Below are 19,911 nucleotides of genomic sequence, written 5' to 3' on the forward strand. Positions count from 1 at the left end.
AAGTGGAATGGATGGACAAAGTGTACGCTGGCACCGTTCCTCTGGAAACCGACACTTCACTGCCACTTCTATGAGCCGCGCCGAGCAGATTGTTGTTCGGCCCAACCACCTCGTTCGTGTTCGTGTCCCGCCCGTCCAGACCCTCAATCCGAGAAAGAGTTGCAGCATCCCGCTAATCTGACTTTGTTAGCTTGCTGTACGTCAATTCCTTGGCACGAGGACAGCACCTTGCCGCTCAGCTCAGCACGTGCACCGACCTAAACAGTGAGGATGCTAGCTACGAAGTACGGGACATTGACCGTATGCCAGGTCGAGAGGTCGCGCCACAGCTGAGGACCTGCGCTTACCTAGTCAACTCCATCAAAGTATCGAGCTTGGTCGCCATTGACATGTCGATCCCGTCGCCCTTGCCCCGTCCCAGAACCACTGCTAGACAGACTTCGTCCCCAGCAATCTCATCAGAGTCCTCCAGCCACTGTTGTTCCGGCTTGCTCCGCTACGAGCCTCCATGCCAATACCCCTCCACGTCCCAAAGCGGCGCGTACGACGTCTTGAATAGCTCCAGCCTCGCCATCTCACAAGGCTAGTGTACTAGGTTGACAGGCGCATCCTATGCAACTACCAGCCCCATCGCAGGATCACCGAGCTCGCGATACCATTGAGACACATAAAGATGCCTGGTCAACCATGTGTTCAGGGTGCGCATTATGCGCATCCAAACCCCGGCCTTGTAGCACTTCACTGCGAACCACCCCTCGAGAATGTATTTATATTCTCGTCTACCAATAGTGTCTCTACTACTGTCAACGACATCAGCACAGTATGTTCTCGAGGACGACTACTCCGTGTCTTCGTTCGCTAGCCTGTTCGAGTTCTTCACCGTAAGTCAAGCTCCCAATCTCCTGAGGACTTGCTATAGACGATCGACAGAACGCTGACAGTCCTTACAGGGAGACGACCCAACACACGGCTACGTCAACTACCTTTCACAGGACGCCAGCGAAGCCGCTGGACTATACAAGGCCGACGGCGCCTCGGTGAAGCTGGGCGTGGACTCCAACAATGTCGCTACCGGTCGAGGACGTGATAGCGTTCGCGTTGAAAGTCTGAAAAGATACAACAGTGGCCTCTTCATCTTAGATGCCTCTCATATGCCCGAAGGCTGCGGCACATGGCCTGCCTTCTGGTTGTATGGTCCAAATTGGCCAAGTGGCGGTGAGGTAGACATCGTCGAGGGAGTCAACTCCCAAGCTACTACCTCCTTTGCCACTCACACCGGTCCCGGATGCTCCATTTCGAGCTCGGGTTTCACTGCGGCTCTGAGTACCTCCAACTGCGACATCAACGCTCCTGGACAAGGCACTAACGTCGGGTGTGCCATGGCCTCAAGCGACACGAGGACCTATGGTGCTGGGTTCAATGCCAACGGCGGAGGGGTCTTTGCTACAGAATGGACCGGCGAAGCCATCAAAATCTGGTTCTTTCCCCGAGGAAGTATCCCGTCAGACGTCTCCAGCGGCACGCCATCACCATCGGCCTGGGGCCTCCCTCAAGCCAAGTTCTCCGCACCCTGTGAGATCGATCAACACTTCTCAGACCAGCGAATCGTACTCAACACTGCTTTGTGCGGTGATTGGGCAGGCGCGGTGTGGGGTGCTGACTCGACCTGCTCCTCCAAGGCCAGTACATGCCAGGAATTTGTGCAGAACAATCCCACCGCGTTCGACAACGCTTACTGGTCCATCACCTCGCTGAAGGTCTACCAGCAAGGTGGTCCAGCAGCCAGCCCATCGACTCCTGTCAGTTCTGCCACATTTGTGCCGACGACGCTCTCGACGCAGACAGTCACCTTCGACACTGCAACACCCGCCTTCCCGCCGCCTCTTATACAGACGACCATCCTTCCGTCGCCGACCTCCACATCGCTCGTGCCGCCACCGTTCACCTCGACCACAGGCCTGGCGACAACAGCGCAGACGACATCTAGCACTACTCCCGTCACCTCGTCGTTCTCAACCCCCTTTGAGCCAGGCGTCCCCTCCACATTCACCACCAGTACACTCAGCGCGCCAGGCGAGTCTAGTGACCTTCTGGAGGCCCCTCCCACGCCAGTATCCGCCCACCCCACGGAGGTCTCTACACTCCCTGGGGCCTGGGCTCCTACTGGAATCCCCAGCGGCCCAAGGGTCCAATCCTGGGGCGACTACAGCGGCGGCGAAGGAGGAGGTGGAGGTCGCTGGGGACTGAGGAACGGAGGACATTGGCCGCGAGCGAACTCGGGGGGTCTTTTTGGTCTTGATTTTGAAAAGCGATGATACCCACCCACGTTTTGATGATACCCGTTTGAAGCGCATTTACAAATATTCAGTTATTGCGAGACATATAGAACTATATGGAAAGAACAGAACAGGGTGATGTGAGGACACCAGACCTTATCCCTACGCGGACTCATCATGCCTGTACAATACCAATGCCCCTAAATATCGCACACCTTCTACAAACGCCCTGTACCTGCCGAATGACCATGTCCTCGACCATTTCCACTCATGAGGTGTATCACAACCTGGCTCTCCTATCACCACCGTTACCAGCCGCGCCCGTTATGTGGCGTCAAAGCGGAAAAACTCACACATGACCATTCGTTCCACTCACGCCATTCACAACACTTGCTTCCCCAACACCACCACCGTTGATCTTGGCTTCCGTCGCCGGCGCGTCCTTGGACTCCCTTCCCTTCTGCACGACATCATCGTACACCTCTTCGGCATGCTTCTCGGCATCGAATTCGAAAATCCAGTCTTGGCGCGGGAAGTGGACGGCCGAGGGGTCCTCCTTGACCTTGTCCCAGTCGGCTTTGTGCCACATGTCGCGCGTCGTCTCGCCGGTCTTTTGCACGTCTTTGACTCTGTCGTATCTGTTTGGTGGGCATGTCAGTATATGAAACGACTCTTGCGAAGAAAGTGCTTGATGCCTCCAAGCGGGAAAAGACGAACCTGATATCCATATACGCCTTGACAGCCTCCTGCACGTTCTTCCTCCCAGCCTTCCTTAGACACACAGCGATTGTGACGCCATCCTCCATTGACTGTGTGGCGCCCTGTGCGCTCGTGGGAAGGAACGGGTGCGCCGAGTCGCCCAACAGCGCGATACGGCGCTTCGGGCTGATCCATGTGGGCAGCGGATCCCGGTACACAAGTTTCCAGTCGACGAGGTGGCTCTCGGGGGTCTTGCTGACGATGCGCTTGCACAGGGGGTCCCAGCCCTCGAACACCTTGTACACGTCCTCGAGCTTGCCCGGGAAACTCCAGCTCTCGTCGATGTCGGCTTCGTCCTTGTGCGTCAGCACCCAGCAGCAGTCGCTGCCGCCCTTGATGGTGGAGAAGAGGAAGTGCACGTCCGGGCCGATCCAGCCGTTGAAGGTGTCGCCGTTTTCGCAGAAGTGCTTGGTCTCCGGGTCCGCGATCATGTCCGTGTTGGGGAACCAGGCCCGGAACACCGCGTACCCCGAGCTCTTGGGCTTGTCGTCGTAGCCCAGCACCAGCTCGCGCGCCTTGGACCGCACACCGTCGCTGCCCACGACCACGTCGCCCGTGACGCGACGTCCGTCTTCCAGCTCGATGCCCGCGCTCGTTTCGTCCTCAAAGTAACCCACCACCTTGGAGCCGAGGTGGATGGGAATGCCGAGCTCCTCAGTCGCGTGCCGGAAGACAATCTCGTGCAGCTCGCCGCGGTGGCCGTTGAAGACAGGCGACTCCTCGACGCGCGGTGGGCTCTTCTGGTTGCACACCAGCTCGCCCGTCCACTTGTGGATGTTGAAGCCGTACTCCTGCAGGTCGATAGAGACGTCGCGCATGCGCTGGGCGATCGAACCCTGATTACCCCAGCGGTAGAAGATACGCCCGCCATTGGGTCCAAAGGAGATGATGTCGCCTAGGGACTTGAGTGCGGGGAAGTTCTCGTAGATGGCGACAGTGTGGCCCTGTCGATGGCATTCGATGGCGGCGGTGAGGCCGCCGAAGCCTGGTACGTCAGGTGGTAAGTTACGAGAGCTAGCAACGATGCGGACTCACCCGCTCCCACGATAATCACATTGATGCCTGTGGGCGGCTTGTGTGCAAACTGGTCTGCTGACATAATCATGGCTTGGGCTCTATTGCTATGTGACCAACTAGTTGTAGGGAAGATGGCAAGAAAGGCTAGGACGTTTTGAAACAAAAATAACAAAAGGAACGAAGGCCAACAACAACGCTCCCGTCGATAAGATTTGGTTACAGATATCCCAAGCCCGCCTCGCAGCTATTGAGCCGCTGTGCTTCGAGACCGCCCCACGGGGCGGTTCTATGTGTGCTCGGAGGACATGCCCTATCCTCGTATCGATATGCGCGGCACTTGAAGAATTCCCGCTAGCAATGCTCGCGGATCACGAAAAGCCACGCGCGTCTGCTTGATCCTGCGTCCAGATGACTTGGTAACACGGAGAAAGATCTTCGGAAGCAAGAGTACAGTATTGTGTCCCCGCACCGGGGGTATCAGCCCCGGGGCCCAGGGAGGTTGGGGACGTGACAAGGGTCGGTCGCAACCTTCCGAGCGAACCCACAGCTCGCTTGTGCCGCAGGAACGCATGGATGCGAGCCGAGGAGATGCCTTCGCGACACTACAACAACAATGCCATGTGACCTTCGGAAGCAGAGACGCATATGATCGCTTGGAGCTGCTGGCACGTCCCCGCGTGCCCTTGAATATCTGTCCTGATGGTCTGTTTGCCCGTGACTGCTAAGCACTGCCAAGGCAAATTCTCAGGCAGTGAATGAAACTCTATTCGTCCTGACGAGGCGGCGAGGCTGCCACCATACCACCAAGACCACCATACACCTGAAGCCATCAACTCTCTAGATAGCCAGTCAGCCAGCAAACTCATACTCACCCCGCAATCATGGCCACCCACCCCGCCTGGAACCAGCACACCACCGCCACCCAAGTAGCCGGTACCTTCTCCTCCCGCATCAAAGACCGCACTATCCTCATCATCGGCGTCTCGCCCAATTCCCTGGGCGCCTCCATGGCCGCTGCCCTGGCGGCACACTCCCCCGCGCTCCTCATCCTCGCCTCGCGCACAGCCAGCAACCTGGCCGCCGTCGCCGCCGAACTACCCCCAACTTGCCGCGTCGCCACCATCCCCGTCGACCTCTCCAAATACGCCTCCGTGCGCGAAGCCGCCGCCCAGATCACCGCCCTCACGACGACAAACGGCATCGACATCATCATCAACAACGCTGCCATCGTGCACCCCTCCCACATCCTGACCACACCCCACCGCCACGAGCTGCAATTCGCCACCACCTTTCTGGGGCCTTTCCTACTGACCAACTTGCTACTGCCCCAACTACTGACCGCCGCCGCCACCGCACCAAATGCAGGCTCCACGCGCATCATTAACATCACCTCCGACGGCCACCGCCTGAGCCCCATCCGCTTCTCCGACCCGCACTTCACGCGCCCGCTGGCCGACCTGCCGGCCGACGAGCGCCCCGCGGCATCGGTGCCGGCGGTCTTCCTGCCCAAGAAGCCCAAGACAGAAGAAGACGGACACACGCAGCAGCAGCAGCATCAGCAGGAGCAGGACTCCTCCGACCCCCCCACCACCCCAGAAGCGGAACCCACATACGCCCCCTTCCTGGCATACGGACAATCCAAGACGGCCAACGTCCTCTTCTCCGTCGCCATCAACGCCATGCTGAACCGCCACGGCATCGCCGCCTTCGCCGTGCATCCGGGCAGTATCTGGACGGAGTTGAGCCGGAATCTGGACGAGGAGATGCAGCGCGTCATCCGCACGACGGGCGGGTATTGGAAGACGTTGGACGAGGGGGGCGCGACGGGGTTGGTGGCGGCGTTGGATCCTGGGGCGGTAGGTGGTGAAGGGGGAACGGTGGGCGTGGAGGGAGTGTATTGGAGTGATTGTCAGGTTGAGGCGGGGAAGGCGGCGGGGCATGCGGTGGATGAGGGGGTGGCGGAGAGGTTGTGGGCGTTGGGGGAGAGGGAGGTGGGCCAGGGTTTTGATGTCGAGGAGATGGTGAGGAGGGTGCACGGGGAGGGTGTGGTGCCGGAGGGGAAGGCCACGGAGGCGGTCAAGGTCAGGACGAGGGAGGTCAGTCTCTGAGGGAGGGAGGGGCTTTGAGGGGGTCGTTACTATCTACTGAGAATTGGGTGGTGTCGCTAGATCATAGAAATATTAAAGCTTCGAGAAGCAGGGACGGGTTTTTGGAGAGTGCAATGTATTACAATACTGTGTTCTGTACGGCCGTTGATGCATGTTTGCCTTCTGACTCCTTTACCAAACCACGCTAGCTCGTGATTCTCGCGCTATCCTCAGGTCCCTGTCCCTTGTCCACCTTTAGATCTGATGCAAATGGCTTAGAAGCCCTTCTCTGCATCCCTCGGCGCGTCATGGCTACGCTTGTGGATGTGATGATGGGCAACATCCTCCACCATCTCGACACTGGCGTCAGCGACGGGCTTACCAATCGCCGCCCCCTCGATAGTGTTGGCGGTGGGCGGCACGGTTTTCTCCTCGGCAACGTGGTGAATCGAGGTCTGGTAGCCGGCCCATTTGCGCGCCGGCACACCGGCCTCGAACATTTCGTTGATTTCTTCCAGAGTCCTGCCTTTGGTCTGCGCCACAATGTTAGCCAAGGCTCTGTTTGTGAGTAGGTGGTGCACTTGCCTCTGGGATGTACCAGTATACGAACGCAGCGGCAATCAAGCACGATGGAAACCAGATATATCCGTACTGAGGACCCCAGTTGAGCGCTTCGGGGTTGATAAAGTCGGGTGCGGTGAATGCCGCCAGCCAGGCGCCGATGAAGCCAACTCCGGCGGCGAGGCCAAAGGTGTAGGATCGCAGAGACTGTCGAGGCAGCTCACCGCCCACGAGCCAGGCGAAACTGGCCATGCCGCCATTGTACGCCACGATGTAGATTACCGAGAAGGCCACGATGATTGTACCGGTCTGCTCGATGTCGTTGGGGTCGCGGCGGGTGTAGCAGATGGCCACAATCAGCTGAGCGAAGCCACAAATGATGAGTGAGCTCGTCAAGAAGCGGCGTCGACGACCCCACCGGGGCATGATGTAGACGCAGATGAGGATGGCAGCTACGCCAACGGCAGTCAAGATGACGGAGTTTCTGAAAGCATTGCCGACTCCGGCCATCTCGAAGAAGTAGGTACCATAAGCTAAACGTGTGAGAACAGTTTCCAGAGATGTGAGACGGCGAACCTACCAATCATGTAGAAAGCGCCCGAAGCAGCTTGGGTGGAGACAGCGGCGACAGCCAGCAGGGTGCGTTTGCGGTCAATTGGCCGACGGAAGAGATCGATCCAGCCCACAGACTCAGCCATCTCCTTTTCGAGCCGGGCCGTCTCTTGGATCTCGACGAGCTCGATGTCGATGTTGCTTCCTTTGGGTCGAAGCCAAAGCAGTGCTTTGCGAGCAGCCTCGTGCTTGCCTTTGTCAACCAGGTAGCGAGGTGTCTCAGGGATGAAGAACAGCCCAACGGAGATGATGGCCGGAACAGCGTAGATGACGGAGAGTGGCACAACGTAGCACTGCTTGTTAGTCCACGTAGCAGTCTCGTTGTCGACTACGTTGCCAATGAGAGAGCCAACGCTTGTGAAGACATTGAAGGATGCGATGCTGGCGCCTCGGTAACGAGCCGGGATGACTTCCTGAATGTAGAGCTGACCGAAGGTCATGAAGAAGCCATTCGCGACGCCAATGAGAAAGCGTCCGGCATAGATGCCGCCCAGGTTGGTGGTCCCTTGCATGATGCCATTCGACCCGCAGCAGAGGATGCATGCTATCCAGATGCAGTACTTCCGCCCAAGCTTGATGGCCATAGGTCCAGCCGCTAGAGAGCCTGTGAAGGCGCCGACGGTCATCCTACGTCACTTGTCAGGTTTGAACGCGTGTTGCTAGTAGACAGCGCTCACAGCGAAGAAATGAGTCTCTGAACGGTTGTTGACAAGTTCCAGCCGATAGGGTTGGTGGGATCCTCATAGCCGTAAATCTGTGAAGGGTGAGTCATCTTTGAGAGCCATGAGCGACATCAATACCTCAAGGAAACATGGCATGGCCTGAGAAGTGTGTTAGCGGCGAAACTCGGCTTCGTAGAATAGTACGGCATACCTGGAAGCCACCGATGAGGCCGAAATCAAGGCCATATTGCAATGGCGACAAACATAGGAGGAAGCATGCCAACAGGCATCTCCAATGGTGCTTAGCTCGGTACTGAGGGTCTGCCATACTTTCTATTAGCTGACAGGAGTAAGTCTAGAAGTGTGTGGCGTGATGTCGAAGACTCAGTATGGGCCATAATGGGGGCGAGACGGGGTATATGAAGCTGGGACGGTCGCTTGGGCCAAGACTCCGGGGCAATAGTCTGGAGTCTGGGGGTCAGGCAGGGCAGGATGATCGCTGCCGAAGAATCCACAGAGTCCGGGGCAGATGGAGTCAACAGGTCTAGGCCGAAAAATGATACAGATGAGGCGTCGCTAGGCCATCCGATCCATTCTGCATCTGGAGTCGACCGGTGCCCCAAGGAACTCGCAAGCAATCTGCCGGCAGCGGATGGATTCTGCCATTGGCTGGAATGGTAGGAAAAGCGATAGCGAGAATGCTTCCGATGGAGGATATGCATAGCTTCTGCCATGGCGGGCATTGATTTACCCCCGTGGGGAGCTCCAGACTCTTACCGCCTTGATTGTCATCGGCAGGTTACTATCCAACGCCTTGGACACGGTCTCTCATGCTCATGCGGAACCGACACAGACCCATCGCGATCGGATATGTGTCAGCGGGGTCTTTTGCTCACCGGTACAGGAAGCTCAAGGAACTTGTAAAGTCTAAAGCAACCTCAGCTAACAGTTACCTCGAAGCATGTACCTAGCCTGGCCACGAAGCTGGTCCACCGTGGCTGATGTTGTGCACGCTATGGCTGTGCCAGGCTGATTCTCGAGGCTGAAGCGGTCTGTACCTCGAGCGGGCGCGAAATGTTTCAAGTCTCAGTGAACAGTGCAAACCCCCCGCTGCGCCACGGCATAGTGATTCTGGTGCTCAGGCGGCAGCCTCACATTTCACAATGGATATGAATTTCTGGCGTCGGGACATTGTTGCTCGTTGTTCACTCATTTCCCAATTAGCGCAAGACGAACGTCGTGCACAATGTCTCCCATGGAAGTCCACACCGGCCTCTGGTGGCATAACGCCTTGCCAGCGCTGAGTCGCTGGCAACTGACACTAACAGACAACCAAGCATTCGCGTTCATGGCCGTTGTCGCCATCTTCGTCGGCTTCACCCAGACGCGTTTCTGGATCATCTTGCAGCACGCTCTCGACCGGTGGGCTGGGCCACAGCTGCAGCTTCCTGGCTCAGAGCGACCGATCAAGAAACTCTCCCAGGCCCAAGCAATCGCTCGACTCCTACGCTCAAGCCGCCATTCGGTGACTACAGACATGCATTACGTTCCCCCAAGTTGTGGCATAGCTGCAATCAGCAACATCGTCGGATTTCTTGCACTTGGAGCTCTATTGCCTTGGGGTTTGGGCGCAAGCGTCGAGACACCCATTGTGCAGTCCAGCACCAACGCTACACAGTGCCAGGCGGGATGGACGAATCCGCAATCTCGCTTCAGAGGTGCTCAACTGGCGCAAAGTCTCTACTCGCAGTGCTGGGCGGAGAAGGCCAATTCGTACTACCAATGCAGCAACACAGTCGCTGGAAGCCGTCCAAAAGTGGTGGTCAACGCTAATGTCTCTTGTCCATTTCCAGGCGACATCTGTCAAGCAGCTCCCTCTCCCATCAGCTTGGAGCATGACCTCTCAGCATCTGATCTCGGCGTGAACACCAAGGCAGACTACCGCATCAAACACAAATTGACGTGTGCGCCATTGAAAACGGACGACTTCATCGCGAACTCCTCCGACCACGGACCCTTCTTCTTCATCGGCGACCCCAACTGGAGGAAACCCGACCCTTCCATATCCTTGGAAACCTCAAACGGTCCAAACCGACACTCGACTGCATACTCCGGCCCCAAAGTCACCACGGGAAGCGGTTTCCGCGTCAAGACTCTGCTCATTCCCGACCAACGTCCTGGTCGCCAGCACGTCCATGTCAACAACAACTCCTCACACAGTCCGCTACAACTCCAATTGCACCCCAGCCTTCGACTCCGCATCGCCCAAGTCTTCGTGGTAACGTTACGGGCCGGAGGCACAAAGTACATGTCGCCGCTCCGGGACCCGCTCTTCGCCTCGCACGACGTCACCCCTCGCCGAGGGTTCAACCTGTCCGTCCCGGACTTCGAGCTCACAGCGGTGGGCTGTGCGGAGCAATACACAGTTTGCAACGGCCACCCCTACAACGACTGCGAAGCGTGGCACATGCCCAACCGCCTGCAGAGCAGTCCGTGGCTGCAATCTCTGCAGCAGAAGCTGGTCGAGACGCGACAACAAGCCACTGCCGACGACATCTTCCCCGTCCTCAACCGCTTCCGCGAGACCGGCAGCGTCGACGCCTATTTCGCCGCCATGGGCGGGGAGCCCAAACTGCTCGCCACTCCTCTGCAATGGGGCAGCAATGGGTACTTGACGACCCGATTATCAGCCAACCAATGGATCAAGGAACTGTCGGCATGGTTCGAAACATCCTTGTTGTGCGCCCGAATCGAGCTTCTCGACGTCGCCAAAAGGACCCTGCCTCGGACGAGCTGGGGATGGCAGAGGCACGACCCCCGCTACCGCCACGATGTCTGCAACAGGCTCCTGCTTCCCAGTGAAGACCACACCAACATTGCCTTTACGCCGCTGCTCATTGCTCTTTCGACTCTTGCGTTTGTGTCCTTGATCAGCTATGACCCCGTCCGCAACGCTGCTGGAAACGTCGTTGCCGTCTCCCAACGGCTTCTCGCGTACATGCGCCTGGCGGTTCGATCTGCGGCCAGGCTTCGACACCGGGGAAGCCTCAGGAGCTGGGTTGATCATTTTCAGGCGCTGCGTTCGTGGGGAGGTGGCAAGACTCCGGCTTCGGCGCAGCGGCACAGCACGTCTCCGCTTGAGTTCGACCCTGTAAGACCAATTGTTTCCGGGTCGAACGTTGGGCGGACTACTTGAACCACAGCTGAGCCATTGCTCGGAGCGAGACAGTTGGAGTGGGCTTTATGCTGCAGGCTCTCCTTGTACACGAACGTGTAGCGAGCTTGCCGCGGAGGGTGGGGTGCAATCAAGGCTTCGGCAGGTAGCATTGGGCAGGTCATGATAGTGGGAAGGCATTCGCGGACAGTAGAAACGCATGGATGTGTTCTCTGAGCATTGACAACCACATACAAGTACGCAGCCATCACACCACCTCACCCGTAATCCAAGTCGCCAAGATCTTGCTCTCGCCTGCATCTCTCTGTTTCAGTGACCAAAGTATCTCTTCCGGCTCCAACTCGGCACGGACCCCCTCCCACTCATCGACAGCCCCACCCTCCCCACTCCTGCCTTGATGGACGAGGAAGCTCCAGGCAAGCAGCTCTTCCCACGCGCCTTGACACATGTCGTATCCCCACTGGCGGAGGCTCGCTGCGGCGCCGGTAGTCCTTGCGCGGCTCGAGGAGTTGGCGATTCTCGTGCGAGAGACGAGGTGAATGTAGTGGGCGTACGTGGTGTGGAATGAGGGAAGTGGTGATGGGTAAGAGGGTGAGCTCAGTGCTGCCAGGAGCGACAGGTGTAGAGTTGGAAGCGAGACTGCTAAAGAGAGCAGTGTTTGCTGCAGCGGTCCTATTGGCGGCCGCGCCGTCGTCTCTGCAGAGATTTTCGATGTATTCGTCGTAGGCAAAGCGAGGGTAGCGACCGGCGCGTACAGAGCCGAGAGCACCTCTGGTACAGACTTGGTCGTGTAAAAGGTCTGCGAGATGAGCTGCGAAACAGCCTCAGACTTCATAAAAGAGTCCTGAATGAACTTGTTCCACCTCTTCGTCTCTTCGAGATTGTGCTCTTCTAGTCTCTCCACGAAATCGACTGCTGCAGATCGTGAATCTACAATCAGCGCTTTCTCAACTACGGTTTTCATCTCGGCCAGCGTTCGGACAGGCGGAATGTGCAACCAGCGGTGGCTAAATCGAGATTTGACGCGCTTTTCCAAAGATTCAACAACGTCCATTCTAGTGGAACAGCCAATGACTGCAATAGGAGCTTTGCGGGACTGTGCGATATCGAACAGGTTATACAACAAAGTCTGCCGCGGATGCAGTGTAAATAGATCAAACTCGTCTAGTATGATAATGACGGACTTGGCGGTCCTCGTAGGGGCCTCAGGGTCGACTTCTGGATCCTCATGGCTTTCCGTATCCAAGTCCATTTCATCAGGGTGAGACAGTAGGGAGAGGAGCGATGCCAATGTGTCCGCATAGCTAATAGGAGCCGCATTTGCCTCCTCGCCATTCTCATCCTGCGTCGTGCGGCCGAGCTGTCTCCATATCTCCCGCAAAGCGAGCCTGTCATCCGTCTGGAAGAATCCATTGAGCCGCACGGTGTGGAACAGAGGTGAGTGTTCTCCATTCAGCTGTTCCAGAATGTGCTCCAGCAAAAGTGTTTTCCCAGCACCTCGAGGGCCCAGGAGCAGCAAGGAGTTCGACTCCCCAGACACAACGGTTGAGGTCAGCAGATTTGTCAAAGCGGACTGTTGAGTTGCCAAATGCGGTGCGGGCGAACAAGATGTCGCTGAGGTAAGCCGACCTAACACCTGCGCTTTGATGGAGGCAACAGCAGGTGAGTCCACTGTTGAATCACCGATAGGGAGAGAGGCGACTGGCTCAAGAGAGGACAAGATGTCCGCGGGCTCGTCGAAATCTAGGAGAGGGTCGTTGTTGACCATGCCAGTAAGGGCGGTTTCATCGTCGTTAGGTACCGCCAGGTTTGAGACGTCTGTAGCTCGGGCGGATTTCTGGGTCTTCTTGACTGACGTGTCGATATCCTTGAACCCAAGCTGTTCTTGGACCTGAATCTCATCTTGATCAAAGAGGACTGACTTCCGCGGTCCAGCTCGCTGCCCTTTAGAAGGAGTGAGAATACCTTTCGGCCTAGGGGAGTTTGCCGCACTACCGACCGCTCTCCGTGACCTTGATGGGGCAGGTGAAGGTTCTCGTGTTGATTGCGACACGGGAGAGCACCTCCGTGGTCTATGGAGGCTCCGTGCTGACCGGTCGCGTGCAGGTGTGCTGCCAACTTCCGCTTGCAGCTCGTCTTCAGACTCCTCAATTTCTGGCTCCGTAACAATCTCGGCTTGCTTTGTGCTGTGGCGCCGTTTCGTGCTGCTTCGCCCCAAAGTCCCCTCATCCTCCGCTCCAACATGTTGAGTGTCTTTGCGTTTGGGACCTGTCCTTGGCGCGCTGGGAGCCACGCCTTCGTCCTCCGACGCCGGTGGCTGATCCACACGTTTGCTTCTTCGCTTTGAAGAAGTCGATGCCCTGGTGGTGGCATTGCCCGGGGTTTCAGGTATCTCCAGCGACTCTTTGCTTTTCAATGAGGCAGTCTTTCTCCTAGTCGATGACCGTGCGGACGTAGGGACTGGTTGGGCAACCTGCAACTCGTCTTCGACCAAACTGTCCTCTTTCGACCCGTATGCAGAATCGACATCATCTTTGGGCTCAGCAACGGCCTTCAGTCGGCTAGACACACGCCTTGAGGACGGCATTGTGTGCGACAGCTCGGAAATCACCGAATTTGCAGGCTCTTTAGCAGAATCGACATGGGTGCGGTTCGAGGAGTAAGTGTTTGTTCGCTGGCGCTTGGAGCTTCGCGGCGAGGAGCCGAAGTTCTCAGACATTTGGATCTTCTAAAACGCTAAAACATCTCCTTATGGATGCATTAAGCACCGCTTTGACTCAAAAACGTTCGTTGATTTCTGTGACAACGATCCTAGGAGGTTTCACCGCGCCCGAACCACTTTACACGAAACGCGTCGGTAAAACTTCGGCCCAGAAAGACGCGTGACGGAACATTCACCAGATTTCACTGCCTCGGATTCTACTGCAGAAATCCGAACTACCCTCGTTGAGAGCCAGATCTAGTCGTCTATGCAGAGTAGTGTCATATGCTAAGAAAGAGCTCCCTTATAGGATCTCCAGTTTGACCTACCACCATTTACCGCCACTTTTTTGACAACAGCTTTGGTGTTCCGCCCACGTACACGAATGACAATATCGCCGTCACCAGCAGGAGCCCCGCTAGGACCGCATTCATGTGCCCATACCCGATTGCGTCTCGCAACGAGCCGCTTACCATCGGACCAACGGTCAAGCCAGCACAGAACACCAAAGAGTTGAAACCGTAGAGCTGCGCATACGGCCCATGATCGCCGAAGAAGTCGGGGTTCGCCTTGTGGTATCTCTGCACCACATGGCCTGCCTCCACGAGTGGCGGCGACCCAATAATCGCCACGCCGGCGCCCACCACCGCTAGCAGCCCACAGTACAAAATGACGTCCTGATGTGGGTCTTTGACGACCCCATCTGAGGGGAGTCGCAGCAGGGCGAGTGCCGGGACGAGATAAGCGCAGCCCAAAACCGATGCCGGCTTGGTGCCATAGCGGTCGACTGACCATCCAGCAACTGGACCGAGGACGAGGGAAGGGAGAATTTCCGGTACGAAGAGTAGGCCGACCTTGAGTGAGTCGAAGTGAAAGAGCTTGTCGGCTTCGGTAGGTATTGTCGCATCGAATGTCCCCAGCAAGGCAGCCTGCACAAAGCTGAGGAAAAATGCCACCAGCAGTCGTGGATCCGATAGACAGTAGAGAATGGGTGCCGCTCGAACAATCCTGTTCTGACCGTCAGGAATGATATATCGTTCCTGCGTTTCCTTTTGCAACAGTGAATCCTCCTCGCCTGCCTCATCGCCCTCTTCTTCCTCTCCAGCTCTATGCTCACCCTGATTTTCTGCAGTGCGCACAGCCTCCTCTTGGGAGTCCTCGTAGCGCGCCGCGACTTTCTTCTCAATCACGAGCAACCGCAAGACAAAGTCGACAGCCAAGAACGCCGACGCAAGCATGAAAATCCCAGTATATCCCGTCTTTTCGTACAATACGCCACCGAGGACAGGTGCAGCCAGCTCGCCCACTGAAATGAAGGGAAAGATCGTCCCAACAGCTTTCCCCATGTTCGAAGGTCCCACCGTCTCCATCACCATCGCCAGCCCGACCGACCAAACCACCGCGCCACTCAAACCCTGCAGGACCCGTGCGAAGACGAGAACCGCCACCGAGCGCCCCACGGCCAACAGCACCGTCGCGCCCAACAGCGCCGCCAACCCCGCCAGATACGGGACCTGTCTCGCATTCATCCTGTCCGCGACCCATCCCGCCGGCACGGAGAAGATGAAGCTGCTGCCGGCAAAAGCGGCGAGCATGCCAGAGACATATGACTGGATGTATTCCGGGGGCACGCCGACGCGGTCTCGCAGGATAAAGGGCATGACGGGCACGATCAAGCCATAAAGGAAAAGATCTGTGAAAAGCCCGATGCTAATCGTCGCGAGGATGAAGATGGTGTTGGACCGCCATCGTAGCCCGATTGGGGGTTTGCTGTTGTCGACCATGTGCGGACGTCACTTGCGCGTGTCTGAGGCACGCCTTTGTTGAGATAGCACACTCGAGGTAAAGGAATATAGAGGGACAGTAGACTCCGTCACGTTACACCTGGAATCTATAACATTAGAAACCTGCAGTAGATTTTAAGAGGCGTGTGAGTCATTCGGGCCAACGAGGAGAAAGAGTTGCCAGAATGCAGATCGTGATTTGTCCTCAGTGATATCATACTGCAGTTTTCCTTGGCGTTTGAATACCCCTTTACGACGTCTAAGATGAGCAGTGAGAACAGTAGACAAGACTCCAACGTGGCTACGGATATGATTCATCATTCACTTCTGTCTGGAACGTCCGGAACCACACTCTTGCATCCGCTGACCCATGATTGAAGTGCTCCAATTCCTACCAACCTGTGCCTCCACCAAGTAGTACCTTTCCCACCCACAGCACGCCTCTTACAAGCAACCAGACCGCTCGCACGACGGTGAACACCCATCGCAATACCCTCACGCATAATACTGCAGCCGCCACCAAGATCATAGTATAAGCCACACTCCGCACACAATCCCAAGCAAAACCCCAGCCTTCCTTGCCCTTGTGGCCCTTCATCTTCGGGGCACGCCACTTACCCGTCTTGCTGTAAACATACACTACACGCCAGCAGCCCTCCCCAGTTCCCAAAACGACAAGAAGCATCTCCCCAACGCGTCCCAAAAGACTCCATCCGGATTTGCTGATGGTAGGGTGGGTTCGAAGCCACATACGCGAAACGTCGAATGGAACGAGCACCATCTCTGCCAAGGCAGCTACAGCGCTACCGGGAAGTTGAGGATCAAGTGTCATTGTGCTGCTTGCAACGCTAGGAGTCCGGCGCAGGGACTGCGGGCTCGTGCCAGCCTCGAGATATGACTGCTTGATGGACGTTGGTGGACTCACAACGCGACGACCTTCATTGGGTGTGACTTTGCGCATGGTTGCGTCCGCAGCTGCCGTCGACGACACCGTCTTGATACTGTTACTGCTTTTGCTCCTGGTCTTTTTGACCAAGACTGCTGGCTTCTTCGGCTCAGTTGGCGGAGTCAACCCTATTGCGCTTTTCGCTGCCATAGCCGCCATTGACGCAGAATCATCCTGGATTTTCCGCTCTCCTATAGCACTCTTTGCAGCGGCCGCAGCAGCGATGGAGCCAGACACTGGGCCTTGTTCGCCCCAGAACTTGCCAGGACTGACCCGACCACCACAGAGCTCACTCGGCATCATGTCGATATCAGCCGCTCGAGTGATTCTGGCGCTCGCAATGGGTGATTGCGCATCTTTGCTGGTGATGTTACTTTTCTGGAACCCTTTCTTGAATGCTGATTTGACAAATCCGAGCCTTTTGGTGCGTTCCGAGAGGGGAGTAAGCGGTTGTCCTTCCAGTGAAGTAATGCTACCAGATCTGCTGCTAATATAGCCCTCGGAAGACCACGTATCTGTCAATGGTGTGGCAGACGGGCTTGGATGACCTACGCAGCCGCCGTGACAGTCTTGCTCCCTGCAGCATTGCGGGCAACAGTTCGAATGATCTCTATCATTCCTCTCGACAACGACCAAGGGATTTTGAGAGCCTCTCCTAGGAACAGCCTCTTGTTTGAGAGCCGTGAGTCTTTGCAATTGAGGTGCATTGCCGGAATCTGATGTTTCACCGGCGCTTGTGCTTGAGACATTTGAAACTCTTCGCTTGGTCATTTCTTTCGAGGTGCTGACGTGCTTGTCTACAGAATAGTTGTGATCGATGTCATGGTTAGGGTGCTCTGACGGCGCATCGGCCTTCTTCTTGTCGAAGCATAGAGCCTGAGACCCAGGGTTCCCGTGTTGATGCTCGTCCAGAGAGTGCAGCTGGTTAACATGTGCCTCTTGAGCCGTGCCTGTTGACGAAACACCCCCATCTACTCGGCGTTGTCGGTCTGGCACGAACCCGCTGGTGCATCGGCTGCACTTCCGGAATAGTCCATGCTCCAGCGGAGCCATATGGCAAGTAGTGTCGGTCTTTGTGGCGGCGAGCGTGATGGTTTCTGGGCTGTGAGGAGGGACCTGTGGTGGCTTCGAAACGTGCTCCGCTGGCGGTGGCGGCAGCTCCTGTCCCTCTTTGTCTTGGAGCACGGTCGGTCCGGGACCGTCCGTGTTGCCGGCTGTCTGCGGTCGCAAAGTTATGGGCGTACCAATCGAACTCCATTGGTGGGATGGGGCCGGGTTCATGCTCCTCTCCCTGTTCCTGATTTGGGCGGGAGCTATTCTCGGCACGCTGGGCATTGCTTCCGCTCGCTCTGGCATCTGTGGTCTGCACATGGCTCTGGGCCGCGGGCGAGTCATAGGCATGCGCATTTCCAACAGCTCGTCGGACCAAACCGTCGTGGCCATTCCCATGTTGCCTCGATTGAATAGACTTGGATCTCTGTAGCTCATAGGTATCTTGTGCTCGGGTCGTCTCGGATTCTGGGGGATGGGCGCCGCATTGTACATATTCCTTTCGCGCGACCGGTCTCCTGGTGAAGTGTCGGTGGACATGGCGGTGCTCGTGGTAGTGCTCGTGGAGATGCCGATGGGAGCAAAGAGAATGTCGTCGAAGCTGATTGGAGCCGGCGGCTGGACAGATCTGGGAATTCTCTGGCGGTCTAGGCTGTTGGGCGTTCTACGCTCGATTGGCTTCATGCCTGGAGGCGGAGGGTTGTCGTAACTCGGAACGTCCATGATTCGGCTGCCGTTGGGACGGTTCATGGGTCGTTTGAGTTCCGGAAGATCTGACGGTCTCCAAGTTCGGAGGTACGGATAGTCTGGGTTCATTGCCCTTGGACCATGCAACTCGTGACCCCTGTTCATGTGTGGGCTGGACTGTGGTTGCTCCGGTCTGGAGGGCACCCTTGCTTCCTGACGCGTATCCCCGTTGAGGGGAGTACGGCCTCTGGTCGCTGCTTTGCAATTGATCACGGTTTCCAGTGGCCGACGTGACGGGGATTGGCCACTGTTCGTCGGCAGACATGGGAGCTCTTTGTCTCGGTTTTGGGTGGACTTGTTCATCGGGCTGCTTGCCTTTGCGGAGACGCTCCGCAGCTGCTGGCCTAAAAAATGGCTCGGTTCTGCATGAAGCACTGCTGTTAAACCGGAAGCTGATTGCTCGAAGGCGGGAGAAGGCGTGCCCTTGCCAACATCATTAGGAGAGAATGGATAAGGTTTCCAGGGCGAAGGTGCCGAGGAGGATCTCATGCCTTGAGTGTAGCCATCATTCATCAAGGGGGGTACAGGTAAGCCAGCGTCCCCCTTCTCATCTGTAGTGGGTTCCTTCAGAGGGCTCCCAACAGGCTTTCGCGGTATCTCCCGGATATTGCTAGTTGATGCAATGCTTCTGACATTGTTCGCTGGTGGCGTTACAGGATAGGAGCCTGGGACCTCCCTCGGTGTCGGCGCTTCCTTTGGTCTCGCCTGCTTAAGGTGGTGCGGCACAATCTTAAGTGGACGGGGAACCGGATCAACGCGGTTATATCTGCTCGCAGCAAGCCTGGGTGGTGTTCGCAGACTAGGATCTGGATGGCCTGCTTCCGAGGCGGGAGTAGGTAAAGGCGTAGGTTGGCCAAATTCAAGACTGATCCACTGATCTCCGCGCTGCCGCCATTTTGCTGGTGGCACTAGGCCTCTTGTTTTGAGCTCTGCAGTTTCGTCGAAGCTGCTGCTAGCACTGTGCACGCCCGGCGTGACAATTCCGGTTCGTGGATTGGCTCCTCTGGCGAGTAGGTAGTCATCACGCGAGACGTTCTTGATCATGCTGCGACGTCGGACCAGGCCAGTCCTCTTGTCCACAAGTTCGTAATACTCGGTCTCCGTCTGTCGACGACGATCGTCAATCGCTGTTCGCTTGTCGGTTGACGTTGGTGGTGTAGGCTGGGGGTGGCCTACGCAGATGGTTGTACGCCTAGTCGAGGGGGTGTTGATGTTATCTGCGAGGCCCTCAGCTGTCTCTAACCCCTAATCTTCAGACATGTTTTTCCCTTTGTGAACAATGGTCGTCCGGAGGCTTGTGTCTGAGGTGGTTCTCTGCTTGCGAAGCGGCTGATTCGTTTCTGAATGAACGTGATCTAGCGAGTAGATCTCTCCGGCGCCGCTGTCTCGACGATGACCAGGCACAATGGATGAGCTATGATTCAAGTTGGGCGTCCCTGGACGGACCTTATTCGAGACGACGTTGGGGTAAACTAGGATAAAATTGGTATGAATGTCCAGGCTCCAGGAAGCCGATGTTGCCTGGTTCGCTCTG

At 56.8% G+C, this 19,911-nt stretch overlaps 8 protein-coding genes across 8 annotated transcripts; 3 read left to right on the forward strand and 5 right to left on the reverse strand.

The window, feature by feature from the left end:
* Positions 1 to 761: 761 nt before the first annotated feature.
* HMPREF1541_01388 (uncharacterized protein) lies at positions 762 to 2,315 on the forward strand (the record flags this gene model as incomplete). Its single annotated transcript, XM_008713687.1, has 2 exons — positions 762 to 881; positions 951 to 2,315. The coding sequence occupies 2 exons, from the start codon at positions 762 to 764 to the stop codon at positions 2,313 to 2,315; spliced, it is 1,485 nt and encodes a 494-aa protein (XP_008711909.1).
* Positions 2,316 to 2,625: 310 nt separating this feature from the next.
* On the reverse strand, positions 2,626 to 4,134 carry HMPREF1541_01389 (uncharacterized protein; the record flags this gene model as incomplete). Its single annotated transcript, XM_008713688.1, has 3 exons — positions 2,626 to 2,914; positions 2,994 to 4,020; positions 4,071 to 4,134. 3 exons carry the CDS (start codon positions 4,132 to 4,134, stop codon positions 2,626 to 2,628), a joined length of 1,380 nt encoding a protein of 459 aa, XP_008711910.1.
* A 799-nt stretch (positions 4,135 to 4,933) lies between these two features.
* On the forward strand, positions 4,934 to 6,160 carry HMPREF1541_01390 (uncharacterized protein; the record flags this gene model as incomplete). Its single annotated transcript, XM_008713689.1, has 1 exon — positions 4,934 to 6,160. One exon carries the CDS (start codon positions 4,934 to 4,936, stop codon positions 6,158 to 6,160), a length of 1,227 nt encoding a protein of 408 aa, XP_008711911.1.
* A 254-nt stretch (positions 6,161 to 6,414) lies between these two features.
* HMPREF1541_01391 (uncharacterized protein) lies at positions 6,415 to 8,084 on the reverse strand (the record flags this gene model as incomplete). The annotated part of the gene is made up of 4 exons (XM_008713690.1): positions 6,415 to 6,697; positions 6,750 to 7,233; positions 7,281 to 7,939; positions 7,990 to 8,084. The coding sequence occupies 4 exons, from the start codon at positions 8,082 to 8,084 to the stop codon at positions 6,415 to 6,417; spliced, it is 1,521 nt and encodes a 506-aa protein (XP_008711912.1).
* A 1,136-nt stretch (positions 8,085 to 9,220) lies between these two features.
* HMPREF1541_01392 (uncharacterized protein) lies at positions 9,221 to 11,170 on the forward strand (the record flags this gene model as incomplete). The annotated part of the gene is made up of 1 exon (XM_008713691.1): positions 9,221 to 11,170. One exon carries the CDS (start codon positions 9,221 to 9,223, stop codon positions 11,168 to 11,170), a length of 1,950 nt encoding a protein of 649 aa, XP_008711913.1.
* A 226-nt stretch (positions 11,171 to 11,396) lies between these two features.
* On the reverse strand, positions 11,397 to 13,736 carry HMPREF1541_01393 (uncharacterized protein; the record flags this gene model as incomplete). Its single annotated transcript, XM_008713692.1, has 1 exon — positions 11,397 to 13,736. One exon carries the CDS (start codon positions 13,734 to 13,736, stop codon positions 11,397 to 11,399), a length of 2,340 nt encoding a protein of 779 aa, XP_008711914.1.
* Positions 13,737 to 14,185: 449 nt separating this feature from the next.
* HMPREF1541_01394 (uncharacterized protein) lies at positions 14,186 to 15,634 on the reverse strand (the record flags this gene model as incomplete). Its single annotated transcript, XM_008713693.1, has 1 exon — positions 14,186 to 15,634. One exon carries the CDS (start codon positions 15,632 to 15,634, stop codon positions 14,186 to 14,188), a length of 1,449 nt encoding a protein of 482 aa, XP_008711915.1.
* A 391-nt stretch (positions 15,635 to 16,025) lies between these two features.
* On the reverse strand, positions 16,026 to 19,421 carry HMPREF1541_01395 (uncharacterized protein; the record flags this gene model as incomplete). Its single annotated transcript, XM_008713694.1, has 1 exon — positions 16,026 to 19,421. One exon carries the CDS (start codon positions 19,419 to 19,421, stop codon positions 16,026 to 16,028), a length of 3,396 nt encoding a protein of 1,131 aa, XP_008711916.1.
* Positions 19,422 to 19,911: the final 490 nt, after the last annotated feature.

Source organism: Cyphellophora europaea, assembly GCF_000365145.1.
Source record: "Cyphellophora europaea CBS 101466 unplaced genomic scaffold supercont1.1, whole genome shotgun sequence".
Taxonomy (NCBI): domain Eukaryota; kingdom Fungi; phylum Ascomycota; class Eurotiomycetes; order Chaetothyriales; family Cyphellophoraceae; genus Cyphellophora; species Cyphellophora europaea.